Raw genomic sequence first — 15,428 nt, 5'->3', positions numbered from 1 at the left:
GCGCTCCATGATTGCGCTAAAACATTTTATAACCTTAATCATGAAAGCCCTAGACTTGACCTTTGTAAACACTTTCCTATTGAGCTCGTGGGCTCAGGCACTCACGATGAAGTAAAAAAAAAAAAGTCTGTTTTTTAAATCTGGGTGCACTTTTTCATTTCATTTTGTATTCTGTGGTGTATTGAACTAAACTCAGTCACAGACACAAAGTTTGGTGAGCGCCAAGTTACATGCCAGCAACATGTGCTGAACGTGACACGCGAAACGAGCCCAAGCAGAGACTGTAACACCAATTTATGCGAAAATCAAAAAGGATTAAAAACCTAAATAATTTGGGGTTTTCTTAAATATGGATGTTAATCGCTATACGTGTGATATTCATAAAATATGTCTCAGATTGGCTAATTGGAGGATATAGTACAGATGATACGATCATTACAGTAAGAAACAAAATGAAGAGGTATGCCGCCCCGTGTAACTCAACAATTTGTTTTTCTAATTTTAAGATATTATATTAGTCTATGGCACTTGAGGGTCATCAACTTAAGGCCCAGCGTTGACACTCTTAACTCCAACAGGGAATGAATGGACCATTGTACATTTCACTTACCCACAGTTCTTGTTCTGCTATGATATAGCAGCACATAACAAGCTCAAGGGAGCATTTCTTTTCTACCCATCACAGCAGACTAAACCTTCCTTATATTTTCAAGAAATGTAACAGCCACCTAACATAAAGAGAAACATGGCAATTACAAACCTATAGCCTCAACCCCTGAAGAGAAACCCAACAAATACCAACTCAAAGTCTTTGATGTCTGCATTTCTTTTCAATTATGTTGGCTCTCTAAATTGGCACTCAGACATCAAAACTTTGAGAGACCCTGATCTTTGGCTACACAAGGACCCGACAATAGTTGCATTTCTAGTCCTCCTGTGACATCTGTCGACAACAAGAAAAACAGAACACCACCTGACTCGTGCTGAAAGCATCTTTCACTCAGAAATCCATTTAAGCATATGAGCACACTCAACCATATAAAACCATAAATAACAAAATGCCTTCTGACATGCCTCGGAGGGATCAGTGTGAAATACATGTTTCTTAGCATGCGTGCTACTGAGCCTACATATAAAAAGACAACATCTGGCTGCAGTGTGCAGCTTAATTGAAACCATCTGCATGAAGACAGGGATGTCAACTTCTCCCATAGTTCTCTTGTCAAGGTAGAAATTATCCTGATGGCAGCTAAAAAGTCACCTCAGGGACAACAAATCCCACTCGGTAGCCCGAGAAACAGCTGAGAGAAGCAAGAGAACCCCTCAACCCCCCAAATTGGGACAAATATGTATTATGCATCATGCAGAATCATAACATGTCATAACTTTGGCTGACTTAGTAGCTAGAAGAGTAGTTAGAAGTTGACTTGTTGGTATAATGAGGTCAGTTCTTTTGGCTCTTAAGCTTTTGCTGAGAGATGCAGGCATGTGCTACATGCCCGATAGCATTATTTTTGACTGATGCTTTCCACTTATGTGGGTTATTTCACTGGAAAGCAGTGCTGATATGATAGTTCTGGGGCATTTTTAAAATGATTGAGACACTTGAGAAAATCCACAAAGGATCTACGGCATCTCAAAATAGAGGAACTCTCAGGCTCGTGCCAAGAAACTATCATTACATGTCATATGCATGCAGGGTGGTGGGTGAAAAATATGAATAATAAACTAAAAGTTGAGACACGATGACAAAAATGAAATTTGACCCTTTGATTTAAGACAAGCGTTGCAAGGAAAGGCGACACATGGCACACACATGTAGTGACTTTGATACTGTGGCACTGGGCGCCACTTCAAAAGGCCAAGTTTCACATTCTGTGGTTAAAAATGGAAAACGACAGCACAAGTTACCACAATGAGGAAACGAAGAGCAGGAAGTGAGGAATAAAATTTGGTCCAAATACCTGAACATAAAACCGACACGAGCGCTCTCTCTTCTGCAACTGCAACCCAAAGAAATTCAAGAGTTAGCATAAAAAAAGGCAATTCCACATGAAACATTTCAGCTTGAAGTACAGATTTCAAAGTAAGTGAGAAACTAAAACATTCACTCTACAGTTTTATGAAAAGCACTTGGCACAATGACTGCGTAATATGTGGGAAAAAAAAGTAGAGACTCGTGTTAATTAGCCCTAAAATTAGACATACGAGACCAGTAGGAAAAAGCATACTGCATGACACTCTTAACTTTGATTTCTAGGTTGTCACATTTTAAGTTTTATGTTTTATTTGAGAAATTTCCCAAGAGAGCACGGTGCAGTTATCCATTAAACGTCTGCCACCACCGAAGAAGAGTTAATGCTAATAGCATTTTAGCATACCTGAAAGAAAGAAAGAAGAAAAAAAAAAAAACACAGACAGGGAGCTGAGGCACAAAGAAGTGGTGTTAGGACTGCATGGGGAGTGAATCATTTTAATTGAGTTCTGATACAGGCGGTGTAGCCAACAGAGCCGCTGTGTGGCTTAACAGATAGGTTCTAGTACCGTGCTAAATCCCATGCAGATTAGCTCCAAAGAGTACCATTTCCCCATAAAGGAGCCTCTTGCTCTACATCACAGCCCACTCTTCTGGAAGCGTTCCCATCCGCACCGTTAGCCAGCTAACCGTTTGATCATGAAAACGACACTGATCTCACCGTTTGCCAACTCAATCCTTTCATTGTTTGCTGGCAAAGTCTGCTCTGCTTCATTATATTAACAAAAAAAAGAAGAAAAAAATCTTTAATTTGCTTAGCAGATTGTGTCAAAATGATTGAACTTTGGTATTGCCAAAACAGAGAAGAAGAAGAAGAAGAAGAAGAAGAAGAAGAAGAAGAAGAAGAGTTTTGTGGACTCCGGTGTCTCCGTTGGGAGACGTCTCACTGGCGAGGGATGCGGAGCACAAGAAAAACCCGTAGGGACGTTTTTTGTTCCATAGATGCACCGTACTGCAAAAAATGGACTGTATATCAGCAGACAGAGAATTATAAATCACTGGTAAGCCCTGACCTCTTGAATAAATTATCTCTGTTGCAAAAGCTTTTCCGCCTCACCCCTTCAATACGGCTGCTTTCTCTCTTTTTTTTTGCAATTTCATCAACATTAAAAAAGAGACTAAAGACTTAGGTGGCAACCGCCACCACGTTAGTCGCCTCTCCCTCAAACAGTCTGTTTTATGTGAAGCCAGTATTTATTTTTTCGAGAGGTATTATAAACTCTAGTTGCTCCGATGCCATTTCACTCATCAAGTTTCCCTTCTGAGGCCTTTTGGCCATCTTTACTGCCTTCCCTCTCCATTGGAGAAAACTGGCACTAAAACCTCAATAGGGACATCTGTGTCTGTTGCAGCAATGAAATAAAAAACAGTCCCAAAAAAGCAATCCGAGAACAGGTGTTCGAGTTCGTCTACAAGTGATGCCGCTCCAGGAAATTAACGAGTGACATTTTGAATTTCACTGATGTTTGCTTTTCTGTTGGCCGCTCAGCAGATAGAAAGTATTATTTTAGCTCTCTCTGCCTGAGTGCCCCTTACTGTGCTCTGCTGTGAATTGGGTAATAAATACATTAGATTCAAGTTCAGCGAATATGAAACGCTCTGCACCCCCCACCGCTCGCATCCAGCCCGCTGGAATCTTACCCCGTCGCATTAGCAAAAACAAAAAACACAAGCGGGGCAAATGTTGGCGCCTGGACGGCAACTTTTAAAACTGCGTCAGTGTAAAAATTGATTGCACTTAGTGTAAGAGAAGTGCTCGAAATTGAAAGTCGGTTTTTATTATGAGGCAGACTACAGGGAAAAACGGGGAATATCATTTTACTCAACAGCACAGAGCCAAGCGGCAGATAATGAAAAGAATATCTACTGGTCGGGTTCGGATTGAAGCCTTGTGGTAGGCAGGCCTCTAGACCGGAAACTTAACAGTCGGAATTAATGGATGCTTACACACAAAAGCAGCTCTAGCAAATCAAATCATTCAAATAAATATGTGTAAACCAGTTTCCTCCGATACCTTATTGAGGCTCCGTGCTGCACTGTCCTTGCCACCTGGTGTGAGGTTCCTCAGCTGCACGTCAAGCAGATCCACCAGCTGAACCATGGCCTTCACCGTGTAGGTGATGTCCCCCGCCTGAAGATTGCTCTTGGTTTGCTCTGCCAGCTCCCGGGCGATGACCGCCGCCGTCTCTCCGGCTTTTATCTAAGGAATGGGACAGCCAATCCAGTTAAAGCTGAATTTGTGAAGTTTTTAAACGAGGCGGCTGGCTTGTACGGAGTGTTTTTCTCTATAACTAAACGCAAATCAAAACAACCCCAGGTCCTTTGCTTTTTGCTGCTGTGGCATTCAAAAAGAACACTCTAGAAAACATGACAAATTACTGTATTCATGTATAATGCCCCCTAAAATAAAAGACATTTAACCTAAACCTTTTCTGCAACTGCTGCAATATCGCACACAATTAATGTGGTGAGACGATCCTCAGCCGACTGAACACTAGGAGCCAATATTGCATCCAGACATAATTATGAGACTATTGAGGGAATTTCCCAAGAAAGCCTTACACCTTTGTAAAAACTAATAGAGAGCAGTGCAGCTTGGGGATAACAGTGTATACACAGCGCTGAATATATGAAGTTCAACAAGTTATGCGAATGTGCTAGAATCTGACAAGGAAAACGATTACTCTCACCGTCACCCTTTTATTGTTGTATGAAAATTATTGCTTTTTTTTATTTGCACAGTGAACCTTTCATATCTTAAACATTACTTCCAGTTTTCACTGCAGAAATAGTTCAGCCAAATGTATACATACTGTAAAATTAAAGCTTCTGACATTCTCTAAAGCCCTCCTATGAAATGTCATCGTTCAATCATAGCTTAGCTACTTTACAGTACTGTGAGAAAGTCTTGAGCCAACCACCGTTTCTTTATATTTTGCTAAGATAACGGAACATGACTGCAGTGGTTTACTGAAACATGCAAATATACATGTAGATATATAAATATATAAGACAAAAACTGTGCAATTGACAAGCCTGAAAGTCAATACATGGTATTCTTTAACACAGCCCAAACAGTTTCAGGCTTTCCCGTCATTTCTTTAAGTACAGTAGTCATCAGGAATTACACCATACCAAGGGGAATCACTTGGTTGGGGCACAAACACTAATTTATGCCCGTCAAACGATATTATTCTTGCAATTTTTAGTAGAACTGAAGAAATTAAAGCAGTGGGAACAAATTTTATGTTTTGTCGCAGGCTAATAGTTGCAAAGTGGCTAAAATACCAACTTTTTCTGCTCTGTGTAGACAGAACGCTGGTTTATCTATTGAGTTAGGTGCTTTTTTGTGCTTGACAGATTCACAAGTTAGTGTTAATCGGCTTAACAAACAATGAAATATTGCTCTGAAAATTGTCACATGTAAGGACTGGACTAAGAATAAGTGAAAAGCTTCAAATGTCCAAATAAAAACTTGCTAAAGACAAGAACCTCAGCTTCCTTGGAAGCAAAATACAAAGAAGTGAGAGTTTCGCACAGTAAGCAGGTCCGTAAAGCTTTGCATTTCATCATTGCTGAAGTTTGATTTGTGGAACTTTAACAAAATAAGTACTGGATGCTGTGTTTTGAATCCCTTTGCTGATGAAACATATTAGCAAAAATGTAAAACTAACTTTTTATATGCAGTGAAAGATATCAAATATCAAAATAAGAGTAAAAACTGAGTTTTTTCACTATCACCTAATATAGTATGCTTGCGAAACATAAATTAAAAATATTAAAACACCAACAGATGAGCTAGAGCTAGCTTACTTAGCTAGTAAGCTAAGTAAGCTAGCTTACTTAGCTACTAGCTAAGTAACCTTAAAACTGCTACCCACAGTTTTCATTTTAGCTCAGAGTTTCCACCAAAAAGCAAAACCAACAATCTTTCCTCAAAAAGTTCCCAAAGAGCACATTATTTAAAACAAAAACAAAGCAGTTACAGGAATTTTTTCAAATAATATATGAAAAGGTTTCCCCTGATGCCAACAAAACGCTGCTTTTGTTCAAAACGCTTTGACGACAGAGATTTAAATGAAAAAGAAATAAAATAAATGCCACATTCTTCTAGAAATAAATCACACAGTAACTGAGAAACAGATCACTTTAATGAGTAATGCTTGAAATTACCTGACAGCAATGGTGACCGATAAGACAGCCCTGCATGTTGCATATGCCGATGACTACAATGGGAAACTGTGTAGCCTCAGTAAATAAATCTAGAGTTGATTAAATGCCCAAAATGTATCTGGGTCTTACGCTCTGGGTCAGTTCCCTTTAAAGATTGAACTAATCGAGTCGTAAGATGAGCCCCAAAACAGCGGTGGTATCATCTAAAACAGGATCGTTCTGATTTACTCTGACATTACCTGCTATCATCGCCTGTGAGTTTATTAGTGAAGCCAATTAGGCTGCTTAAATTGGTCTTTACAGAGGTGTAAGCAGAGGAATGTTTCTTTGGAAGATGTTTTCCTCTTTACCCTCCCTGCTCTCGTCTCTTAATGAGGGGATGTGGGGATGCTAGGTAAATAGCTCTGCTTTCTTTTTCTCCCTTCTGCTTGTCTCGTGTCATTTCCTTTCCTTTTCATGCTTTATATCTTCCTTTCTCATTTTGAGAAACCATCTGGTAATGAGCAGTGCCACATACAGGACAATGGCCCTAGATATAAAATAACGAAGTGCCAGATGGGCATTCCAATTGTCTGACAGGTTGATCTTCATTAGAGTCTTCCTGTCTCTGCTCCGACAGGCACGCTGCCGGAGTGTGATTTGTTTTAAAAATAAGAAAAGATTAATAACACCTTTGTTTAAAAAAAGCGTGCATATTTTGATTGTCACATCTTTCTGTAGAATTTAACAGGCATTACTCTACACTAGAGTCACCCTGTTAGACCTGAAGTGAGCCGCCCGCCACAGCAGGTTCAGAAAAAGCTTTGCTGTAGTTAATTTCTCTAAACAGCAGCCAGTTGCTGAGCTTTATTGCACTGCTGAAATGGGCCCGCGCTGCACAGAAATGCACCTGATAATTTCCCCGCCTTCTATTTTGTTACCCAACAGCCGTTCTCCATCCATATCCGCAAACTGCCGTTTGTTTAATGGGCTGAGCTTTGTGCCGTCGAGTACACCATAAGCGTTATAACATGTACGCCTTGGGGTCCTATGAGTTTAAGGGAGAACATTTGCAGCACTGCCTGCAATTCATAACCTGGAACCCTGATCCTCCCTTGCAGTAACCTTCCCCTCCTTTAAGATTTGATTCCCTTACAGATTTTAACAACGGGAGCTTTATAAATATGGAGCTTTGCATAATAAATCGCCTGCAGAGGAGGAGATCCGAATCGTTTGCACTTGAGAAGTATAGAATGCAAATAACCGCCGGTTCATGTAAGACAGAAAGCGGTCTGCATTAGCTGTTACCCACAGCAGGCTATTACACTATGATCCTGTGGTATTGGTTTTCACTCCAACCCAACCCAGCCACCCACTCACGCCAAACACATGCACGCACAAGAATAACCTTTCTATTGAGTAAAGCCTTTGGCTAATCGATGACATTAATGGACCAATTAAGAAGAGACAATAGGACAAAAGGAGAAAAAAAACCCCCACACAAAAACTAAAGTCCTCTGAGTACAAATGATGTACGCATCCCCGATGTGCATTGTGATGTGCGGCGAACGTTCGTCAGAATAAGGTAAAAGGGTGCCGTTGTGTTCAAGCTAAATCCAAATACATTTAAGCTCAAATCCTCCAGGCTATCTTCAAGCTTTTTCCCACAATTTTATTCTAAAGAGAAATGTGTGATAATTGCTAATCAGGAAAAACAAACACACACACACACACAAAAGCAGTCCATGAACTAAATTATATACCCTGTGAATCTGTGCATCTTTCTTTTCCAATACTTTTGTTACCTTTTGGCTGATGATGTTGACCCAAGGCGAGGTACAGTTGCTAAAGTCAGGCCCCTGGGAGTCCCAGTATCCTTCGGGGCCCATGCACATGTATGAGGCCACACCTAGAGAGCGAACGAGAGATAGGGAGGAGAGTTAAGAGGCTTTGTGGGAAGAACTGCGTCAGATTTACTAGATTGGGTTTGTAAACGCTCAGACAATCAACTTTATCCATATTTTGTGTAGTACTTTTGCTATTTGCAAGAAAATCCCAAGGAGCATAATTCTTCAAGTGATTAAATTAATGGATGTAGAAAAATGTAATTGGACAGCTTTATCTTATAGCGACTGAAATGAAGTTGCTTCACTCGAGGCCAGTTGGAGTTGCCCACGCGGCGTCTGTATTTAATCATTAAAAGTCAGACGGCGTCTGCATGTGTGTGACAGTTCGGCTCCTGCATACGCAAGAAAACGCACCAAAATAGGTACCAATTAAGTCTGCCCTAGCTTGAATTCATCAGGAAGGTCAATTAAGACGGGCTCTCTGCTGACAGAGAGGTGCTCCGGTGAGTGAGCTCCTTGCAAAACGCTCCATTTTTGACTTTAGCACAAACACACATCCAGAAACTGACCAGTGTCTGTTAAGCCCCTCTGAATCTGCTGTACCTACCATCGCTTTCAGCTGAACTCACTGTTACTGCAAAATGGCATCGAGGTAGAAATGTAGAAATGGAGCTTGCTTGTTGACTCGTTCTGCCGCGCGCCTCAAATAATTTGCTCCCATATTTTCATAGCTGACATCAGCACGGCTACACGCTGACATTAAATCGCCCTTGCTTGTACTTAAAGGGAGGGTGAGACGGCCGGTATTAACAGATAGAACTTTTGACTGACATATAATTTCCTTCCCCGGTCCACCTTGGACAGCTGTACGTTTGATGGGTTTATAAGATAAGGGACTCTGTATTTCTGCCTATATTTAGAGGCAAAGGGGCATAAAAGACAGAGGGAGAAAGAAGAGGGAGTCGGAGGAATGCTGGGGGATGACAGCGGGCGAAGTGATGGTACATGGAAGAGGAGCTCGAGGAACTTTCAACGAGTGGCAGAGGAAGCTCGCACAGTTGTGTATTGCTTGGCAGTGCCGTCTGAAGTGCAATGGCTTTGAAGAGTAGCGCTGAGAGGAGGTGGGGTATGTGTGCCTCTTATCTTGCCATGTGATGCCTGTTAGTGAGGTCTCGATGGGTGCTGGTGTTACCCAGTAATGAAGACTGTATGTAAATGTGTGGGCCTGAATCTCGGTGCTGATTGATGAAACGAACAGACTTTTTCCAGCATTCGAGCAGGATTTGGGGGCTATGATGTCACTCTACTATGTATAAAATAAAGCATGACAGCTTTTGTTTTATGTTTTAATCATTTATTATTAACACCAAGTTATTTTGCTGATGCAACAACTATATGAATGTAGTAGGTAACCCCTTTAATTTCTCCTAATAATCTGGCCCTGCTACAGATTGGCCCTGAACTCTGGATGGAAAATGGATGGATGGACTATAATCTTCATCCATGTATTACAAGAGGATCGGCCTTAAAAAATAATTTGATCATAGCCAGGTTCCATTTAAATATGAAGTGCTCCCCCCGGGTTTTTACTTCCTGAGGTAAAGGTTTTATATCAAAAGCCGGCCAACATTGATTTAATCTCGATGTACTCAGGCCTCCATTCTCTTAGTATCGATACGGCGATGGGGCTCGAACGAAACAAAGGCCCGATGCCTGACAAATGAAGCGCAGCAGCCCTTTCAAAAGAGCCGAACGCAAACGTGTTTAGCCGCTAATTAATTACATGAATTGCGCCCTGAGAGACAAGAAGTAAATATGGCCGTGCGCCGTGCCGGTTACCAGTTTCCACACAGATGCGATGCTAAGCTATCTTTAGCCGTGCATCAGTGAGTCAGGAGGAGAGGAGGCGAGAGAATGAGTGCTGCAGGGGGAGTGTAAACATAAACAAAACACACACGGTGACAACATCAAGGCAAAGAGGCTCACAGTAGACTGTGTCTCCTAAGGAGAGAGCTGACATCCTCACACAGACGAGAAGCAAAGAAAGAGCACATCCGCGTATCTCATCAGGAGAGCGCTTTCAGCTCTAAACATGGGAATCTTTGAGATTTGCAGGGAGTGATTAGGTCAACTGCAGGTCGTTATTTGACGTAATGTCACTGGCATTATGTAAGCGGCAGGAAACGCAATGAATAAATCATACGCCCATCTGAGGTGCGTGAGGCACGTGCAAACCTATTTTCCTGGTTTTGACCAAAGAAAATGAAGAGATCTGGGAGAATAGTTCCAAATGCTACAGCATCCACAACAGAAAAGATGACAACGACAACTACAGAAACAGCGTACAAGCCAACAGCTTCACCAGATAATTAAATCTCTTCTCCGGGGAAAGATCTTAAAAGTGAGTGCACTAAAAATGTCATCACCTACACTGCACGGGATAACTTATGTTATTTGTACCGAGCAACTGTAAAGGAATTCAGCCTGGAAGGATATCTTTTTATTGATCCCTGTAGTGAAACTAATTCTCTATATTTAACCCATGTCCAAGTACTCGGAGCAGCGGACGGCCACTGACCAGAACCTTCTTTCCGTGAAGTTCAATTTTATCTGTGCGTAGGTAGGCTTGTTATGGAAGTCTAGATTGAATATCATGGGTAATTACAGTTGCTGCTACTACTTTTTTATCTCTGAGTTTATTGGGACGATAATACACTACCTTAGCCCCCACTCAGGTGTAAAGACCTGCCATTGACCCCATGTAACCTAGTAACTGGGGAAAAATGTGTATTGACAGTGGTTGTCAGAGGTTGCTAGAAAAATTAGTTGCAAAGTAGCATGCTGCAGTGAAACCTCCTCTAGATTGCTTTGGTTGCTATAAGACTGCTGCAGTCACACATTGTTTGCATAAAAGTTGGCAACTTGTCTGCAGTAACTCTGCAACTACTTGAAAAGGAGTCGTTCACCTTCAAAATAAGAGTTGCACCTTTTGAAATGGGTTGGTTTCAGTGATGAGACAACTTTTTCAAGTTTCACTCCATCCACATGGTTACTTTGTGGCTGATTTAGTTTGCAAACACTCACTAACAGGGTGTTGGTGCAGCACCCTCTTTGCAACCATTTTTTCACCTAGCAACAGCTAGCAAAGTCCAGCAACCACTTGCTAGCTAGTCAGGGAATATACACTTTCCCCTACCAACAAGATGTTCCTGGCTCTATCCATACATGCTCATGTCTTAGTCCTGCTCTAACTTTTCCTTCAATTCAATTCAATACAATTTTATTTAACTGTACAGTATCAATTCACAACAACAGCCGTCTCAAGGCGCTTCAGCCCAGCAATTACATTCTCCTCGATGAGCAAGCAGTTGGCGACAGTGGGAAAGAAAAACCCTCCTTTAACAGGAAGAAACCTCAAGCAGAACTAGACATCCATCTGCTGTGGCCAGTAAAGTGAGACAGGATAAAATAAATAAATATAAATACCTAATGATCCAGGTGGACAGGGCATCTTGGCTAACGTTCCCTGCTTCGTCCTCGGCCAGGACACGTCCATCATCACCAGTGGACTGCAGTACTCCACCCTAAGATTTGGTAGCTTAGCGGTGGCCGGCGCCGCGTTGACATCTTCTTGCTCCAAATCTTCCAAGACCGTCTGGTACGGTTCCACCACTGCCGATGTGGTTCGTGGCGACTGGACCACCAAAGGCGTCGTGGCGGGCACCTTGGTGGTCCTGGATGTCGTGGTTGTCGTGGTAACAGGAGGTCTGGTGGAGGTCCTCGTTGTTGTGGTCGTGGTATCCATGTACACCATTATCGAGGAGGACGTTTCTAGGAAACGACAAAGAGAAAGGGGACGACAAAGTGAGCCGATGAATTCAAATGTAAAAAAAAAATTTAAGAAACTTGAAAGCAAATAATTTTGCTTTTAATTTAATTTTTAATAATTTTTTTTACTCCGTCTGTGTCGCTGAGAGAAAATTTATTTTGGTGCAGGTAGAAAAAAAAACAAGCCTGAGTGTATGCATGCAGGTTTATTCTTTCCTCCTTCTCCATGTGTCAGTTGAAAGAAAACAGTTCAAAGAGGATCAACTGGAACTGGCAGGTGTGACTTACACGGGTGTGCGTTTGGTCTAGTTCTAGACCCCCGTCGGCTAAGCTTACACACACTACACAAACTTCCAGCTGTGTAGTCTAAATGCGGCTGTTGACGAGGGCATATCTCTGCGAGTCAATACCCGGGTTTTGTAGCTCCGTGCTATTTCGAGGTCAGCCGGGACAAACTGAAATACCTGTTTCCTGCATGCGAGTCTTCCCTGCGGTTACACTCCAGGAGGTTTTTGCTAATGACGCTGTTTGCCTGAGCTGTTGGGGGACAAAGGCTATCATAACACCGGCGTGCACCGAGATGTGCTCGCACACCGGCTCGGTAATCCTCTTCCTCCTACTCAAAAGCACATACCGCTCTTTGCCTCCCTGTCATCAATCACGCCATCTTCTCATCCATCCTGTCCCTTTTAGAAGCTTTCCCTTGGGCCCCTGATTGGAAAATAGAGGTCCCAAATTAATTTAGCTACAGGCTTTTTATGAATGCGTGGACTCGATTAAGCCAGAGAAGGTCAGAGGACACATTGGGAGGCCATGCTTCATAATGTATTTTCCAAAGCTTGGCTTTAGTCTACAAAAATATGCCCAATGGAATATTTTTACTCTATTTTAATAATATGTATAATCTGTATTATTCTTTATACAGTGCTATTTTTGCTACCCTGACATTTCTGTATGTCGTGATCTTATTACTGAAAGCGATTCGAAAGAAGAAAGCTTGCTGTAGACTCTTTAAACAAATGAGAGTGCTCTCTCTCCCTCTCACACACACCCACACAATTTGGACCTCAGCAAAAAGAAAAAAAAATGCAATTTGTGACATTTGTCGTTTCCGACTAATGCAAAGATACAATCAAGATGACAGAAGTGACAAATGGTACTAATCTCTGTATGAAAGGAGAGCAAAACAAAATGTAATGAGGGTCGATTTTAGGTTGACACACGTAATGGACGTCACGCGTCCCAGAGAGCTCAGATAACAGACACCCCCTCACTCCCTCCCATCCTCCTCGAAACGCAATTCCCTCTGATTCAATTTACAATCGGACAATTTCTCTGTATGGTAAATTTGGTAGGAGCAAAATAAGACAGCATAAATTAGCGCCGCTGTTGGGGACGCAGAAGCCCCCGGAGGCTGTAATGACATCCGACTTCTATCAGCAGTCAATGCATTTAACGCTTAACAGCGTTCGACGACAGCCACGGTTGATTAAATAGTTTGCCGCCGCGGCGAGAGTTCCAGACTGATTGAGTATTTGTCTTCTCCCGCTAACAAAAGAGTTTGTTGTGTTTTCAAGATCTGCATGTACCTTGGACACTCCTGTGGAGGCACTCCATCAGTAAAGCGGAACTATAACAAGAACCTCATTGAGCTGCAATGTGAACTAAAGGCACGCAGAGCCTATTTACTCCCGACTACCCGATAATGCAGCTTTTACAACTTCCAAATTTCTATCGCAGGCAGGAAAAAACAAAAACAACACAAATTAGCGCACGTAGCAGACAACAGTGGTAAGTGGGAAACACAACACATTTCAAACAGCAGGCTGTCACAGAAGTGGATATGGGTGCAAGCGCTTAAAATAAGCCCAGCACAAATGTACAGTCACACACGCCAGCCCTCGTCAGCATCATAAACTGACACTGCCACCCGTCAACAGGGCTTTAAAGAAACCACACGAATGCTCAAATACTTATTTAGCATTTCCACCAGCCGACCAAGACATCCCCATTTACATCCTACATCCCCTATTAACCGGCGTCATCAATCTGCTCCGCAGCAGCCTTCAGCTGCGATCATCGTGGAAATGGGACGAAGAAATATCTTCAAGGGCACCACCAGTCTATTTATTTCATTATTTATGAGATAACTCATTTACGCGTATTCATATCTGTATTTGAGAAGAAATGACCTTGTATACGATACGCCAAACACTGGAAAAGGGGAAGCACAATCAATCTCAGGATAACTGAAATCAGCTGGAGGTGCTAAAACTGCGTGTTGTAAAAGAAAAACCATTAGAGCACCTGATGGGAATCTGATCATGGATATTCACAGCTCATATGGGGGTCAGCAAAGGTCACAGTGCGCCGGCGAAGATAAGCCGGTGGCTAAACAGGTGTGCTGAGGGGCCTGTTAGGATAAGGGGATGATTGTACTGGTCAGGAATGCTGATACTGAAGCGATTGTGACCGTGAGGCATTTTGCTGAGGGCGTGTTTTTTGCTTAGACACCTATAAATGCAGACTAATGTAAGCACACTACTGTAAATGGATAATGAGGTAATTCTTTGCTGAGTAAATATACAGAGGAGTACATTCTTCCTCGTATGACTCATGCTAGAATTTTAAAAAATGAATGTAATCAGCAATAAATTGATCCATTATTTGTTTTAGTGCACTCAAGAGGTTCTGGGCTAAAGCTCCTGTTGGTAATAGACTGTATATAAAAGACACACATAGCTAATGCTTTAAAGCATTAGATGCTAGCTCCGAAACCCTGAAAAGCCTGTACAGTTCTCACATGAAAACAAAGTGGTATTAAGTATGTGATGGCAGGATTTAATTATGCTGTTCCATTCATCTAATTTTTCTGCTTATCTCATTCAGGGTCGCAGGTGTGCTGGAGGCTATCCAGTGTTATGTTGGGCTCATGTTGCTTGGTAAGAACCAGACTGAATAGGCAATTGGGAAAAGGAATAGGAATATTCTGTACCACCTCCAAAAACGTGCATGCATACTAGACCCTGAACGATATAGGATTTTTCAGACGATACAGATATTTGGTGATATCGGACAATATTTTCATTATAATTTTTATTTCAGCCACACCAAATACAGATTTACCAAACAGTTGCTAGATGTGGTTATTTATTTACTGGTTACGTTCTCCCCAACTACTTAGATTAGCGGTCCCCCGGGCTGTTTGGTACCGGGCCGTGAAAGTTGATGCTCGGGTGTGAAATTTATGGTTTTCATGTTTTTTATCGGTTTTTATATCTTTATTTTTTAATTGTTTTTATCGTTAATTCATTTTCCCTAGGTCTTTTCCCATGTGTTATGCATAAATCTTCTTTTTTCTGGTACCGTTACTGGTTTTATTTTGTTATATTTATCCGCGACACCTTAAAGGCCGGTCCATGAAAATATTGTTGGACATAAACCGTTAAGCGGCGCAAAAAATGTTGGGGACCGCTGACTTAGATAATCAAGGTGTTGTTAGAGCTGGGCGATAGAACGATAACGATATGTATCGCGATATAAATTTTTCTCGATAGAAAAATTAA

The 15,428-nt window shown here is 41.8% G+C and overlaps 1 protein-coding gene across 15 annotated transcripts in view; it reads right to left on the bottom strand.

Moving 5' to 3' along the window:
- The window catches only part of LOC102199017 (latrophilin-3), a 263,343-nt gene that overhangs the window by 75,248 nt on the left and 172,667 nt on the right, over positions 1-15,428 (bottom strand). For 11 of the 15 annotated variants that reach the window (XM_005743033.1, XM_005743035.1, XM_005743038.1 and 8 more), the window contains 4 exons: positions 11,521-11,865; positions 7,993-8,096; positions 4,050-4,235; positions 1,965-2,003 (listed from right to left, as the gene is read on the bottom strand). In XM_005743033.1, the coding sequence (XP_005743090.1) occupies positions 1,965-2,003; positions 4,050-4,235; positions 7,993-8,096; positions 11,521-11,865 (674 nt within the window). The remainder of the gene's footprint in view (positions 1-1,964; positions 2,004-4,049; positions 4,236-7,992; positions 8,097-11,520; positions 11,866-15,428) is intronic. The other 4 variants (XM_005743037.1, XM_005743040.1, XM_013913346.1 and 1 more) reach the window with 1 other exon arrangement.

The sequence above is a fragment of the Pundamilia nyererei genome, unplaced genomic scaffold, assembly GCF_000239375.1.
Source record: "Pundamilia nyererei isolate P.nyererei 1_Seehausen unplaced genomic scaffold, PunNye1.0 scaffold00126, whole genome shotgun sequence".
NCBI lineage: Eukaryota > Metazoa > Chordata > Actinopteri > Cichliformes > Cichlidae > Pundamilia > Pundamilia nyererei.
Note: the sequence above shows the minus strand (reverse complement) of the source record. Positions and strands in the feature narration are given on the sequence as shown.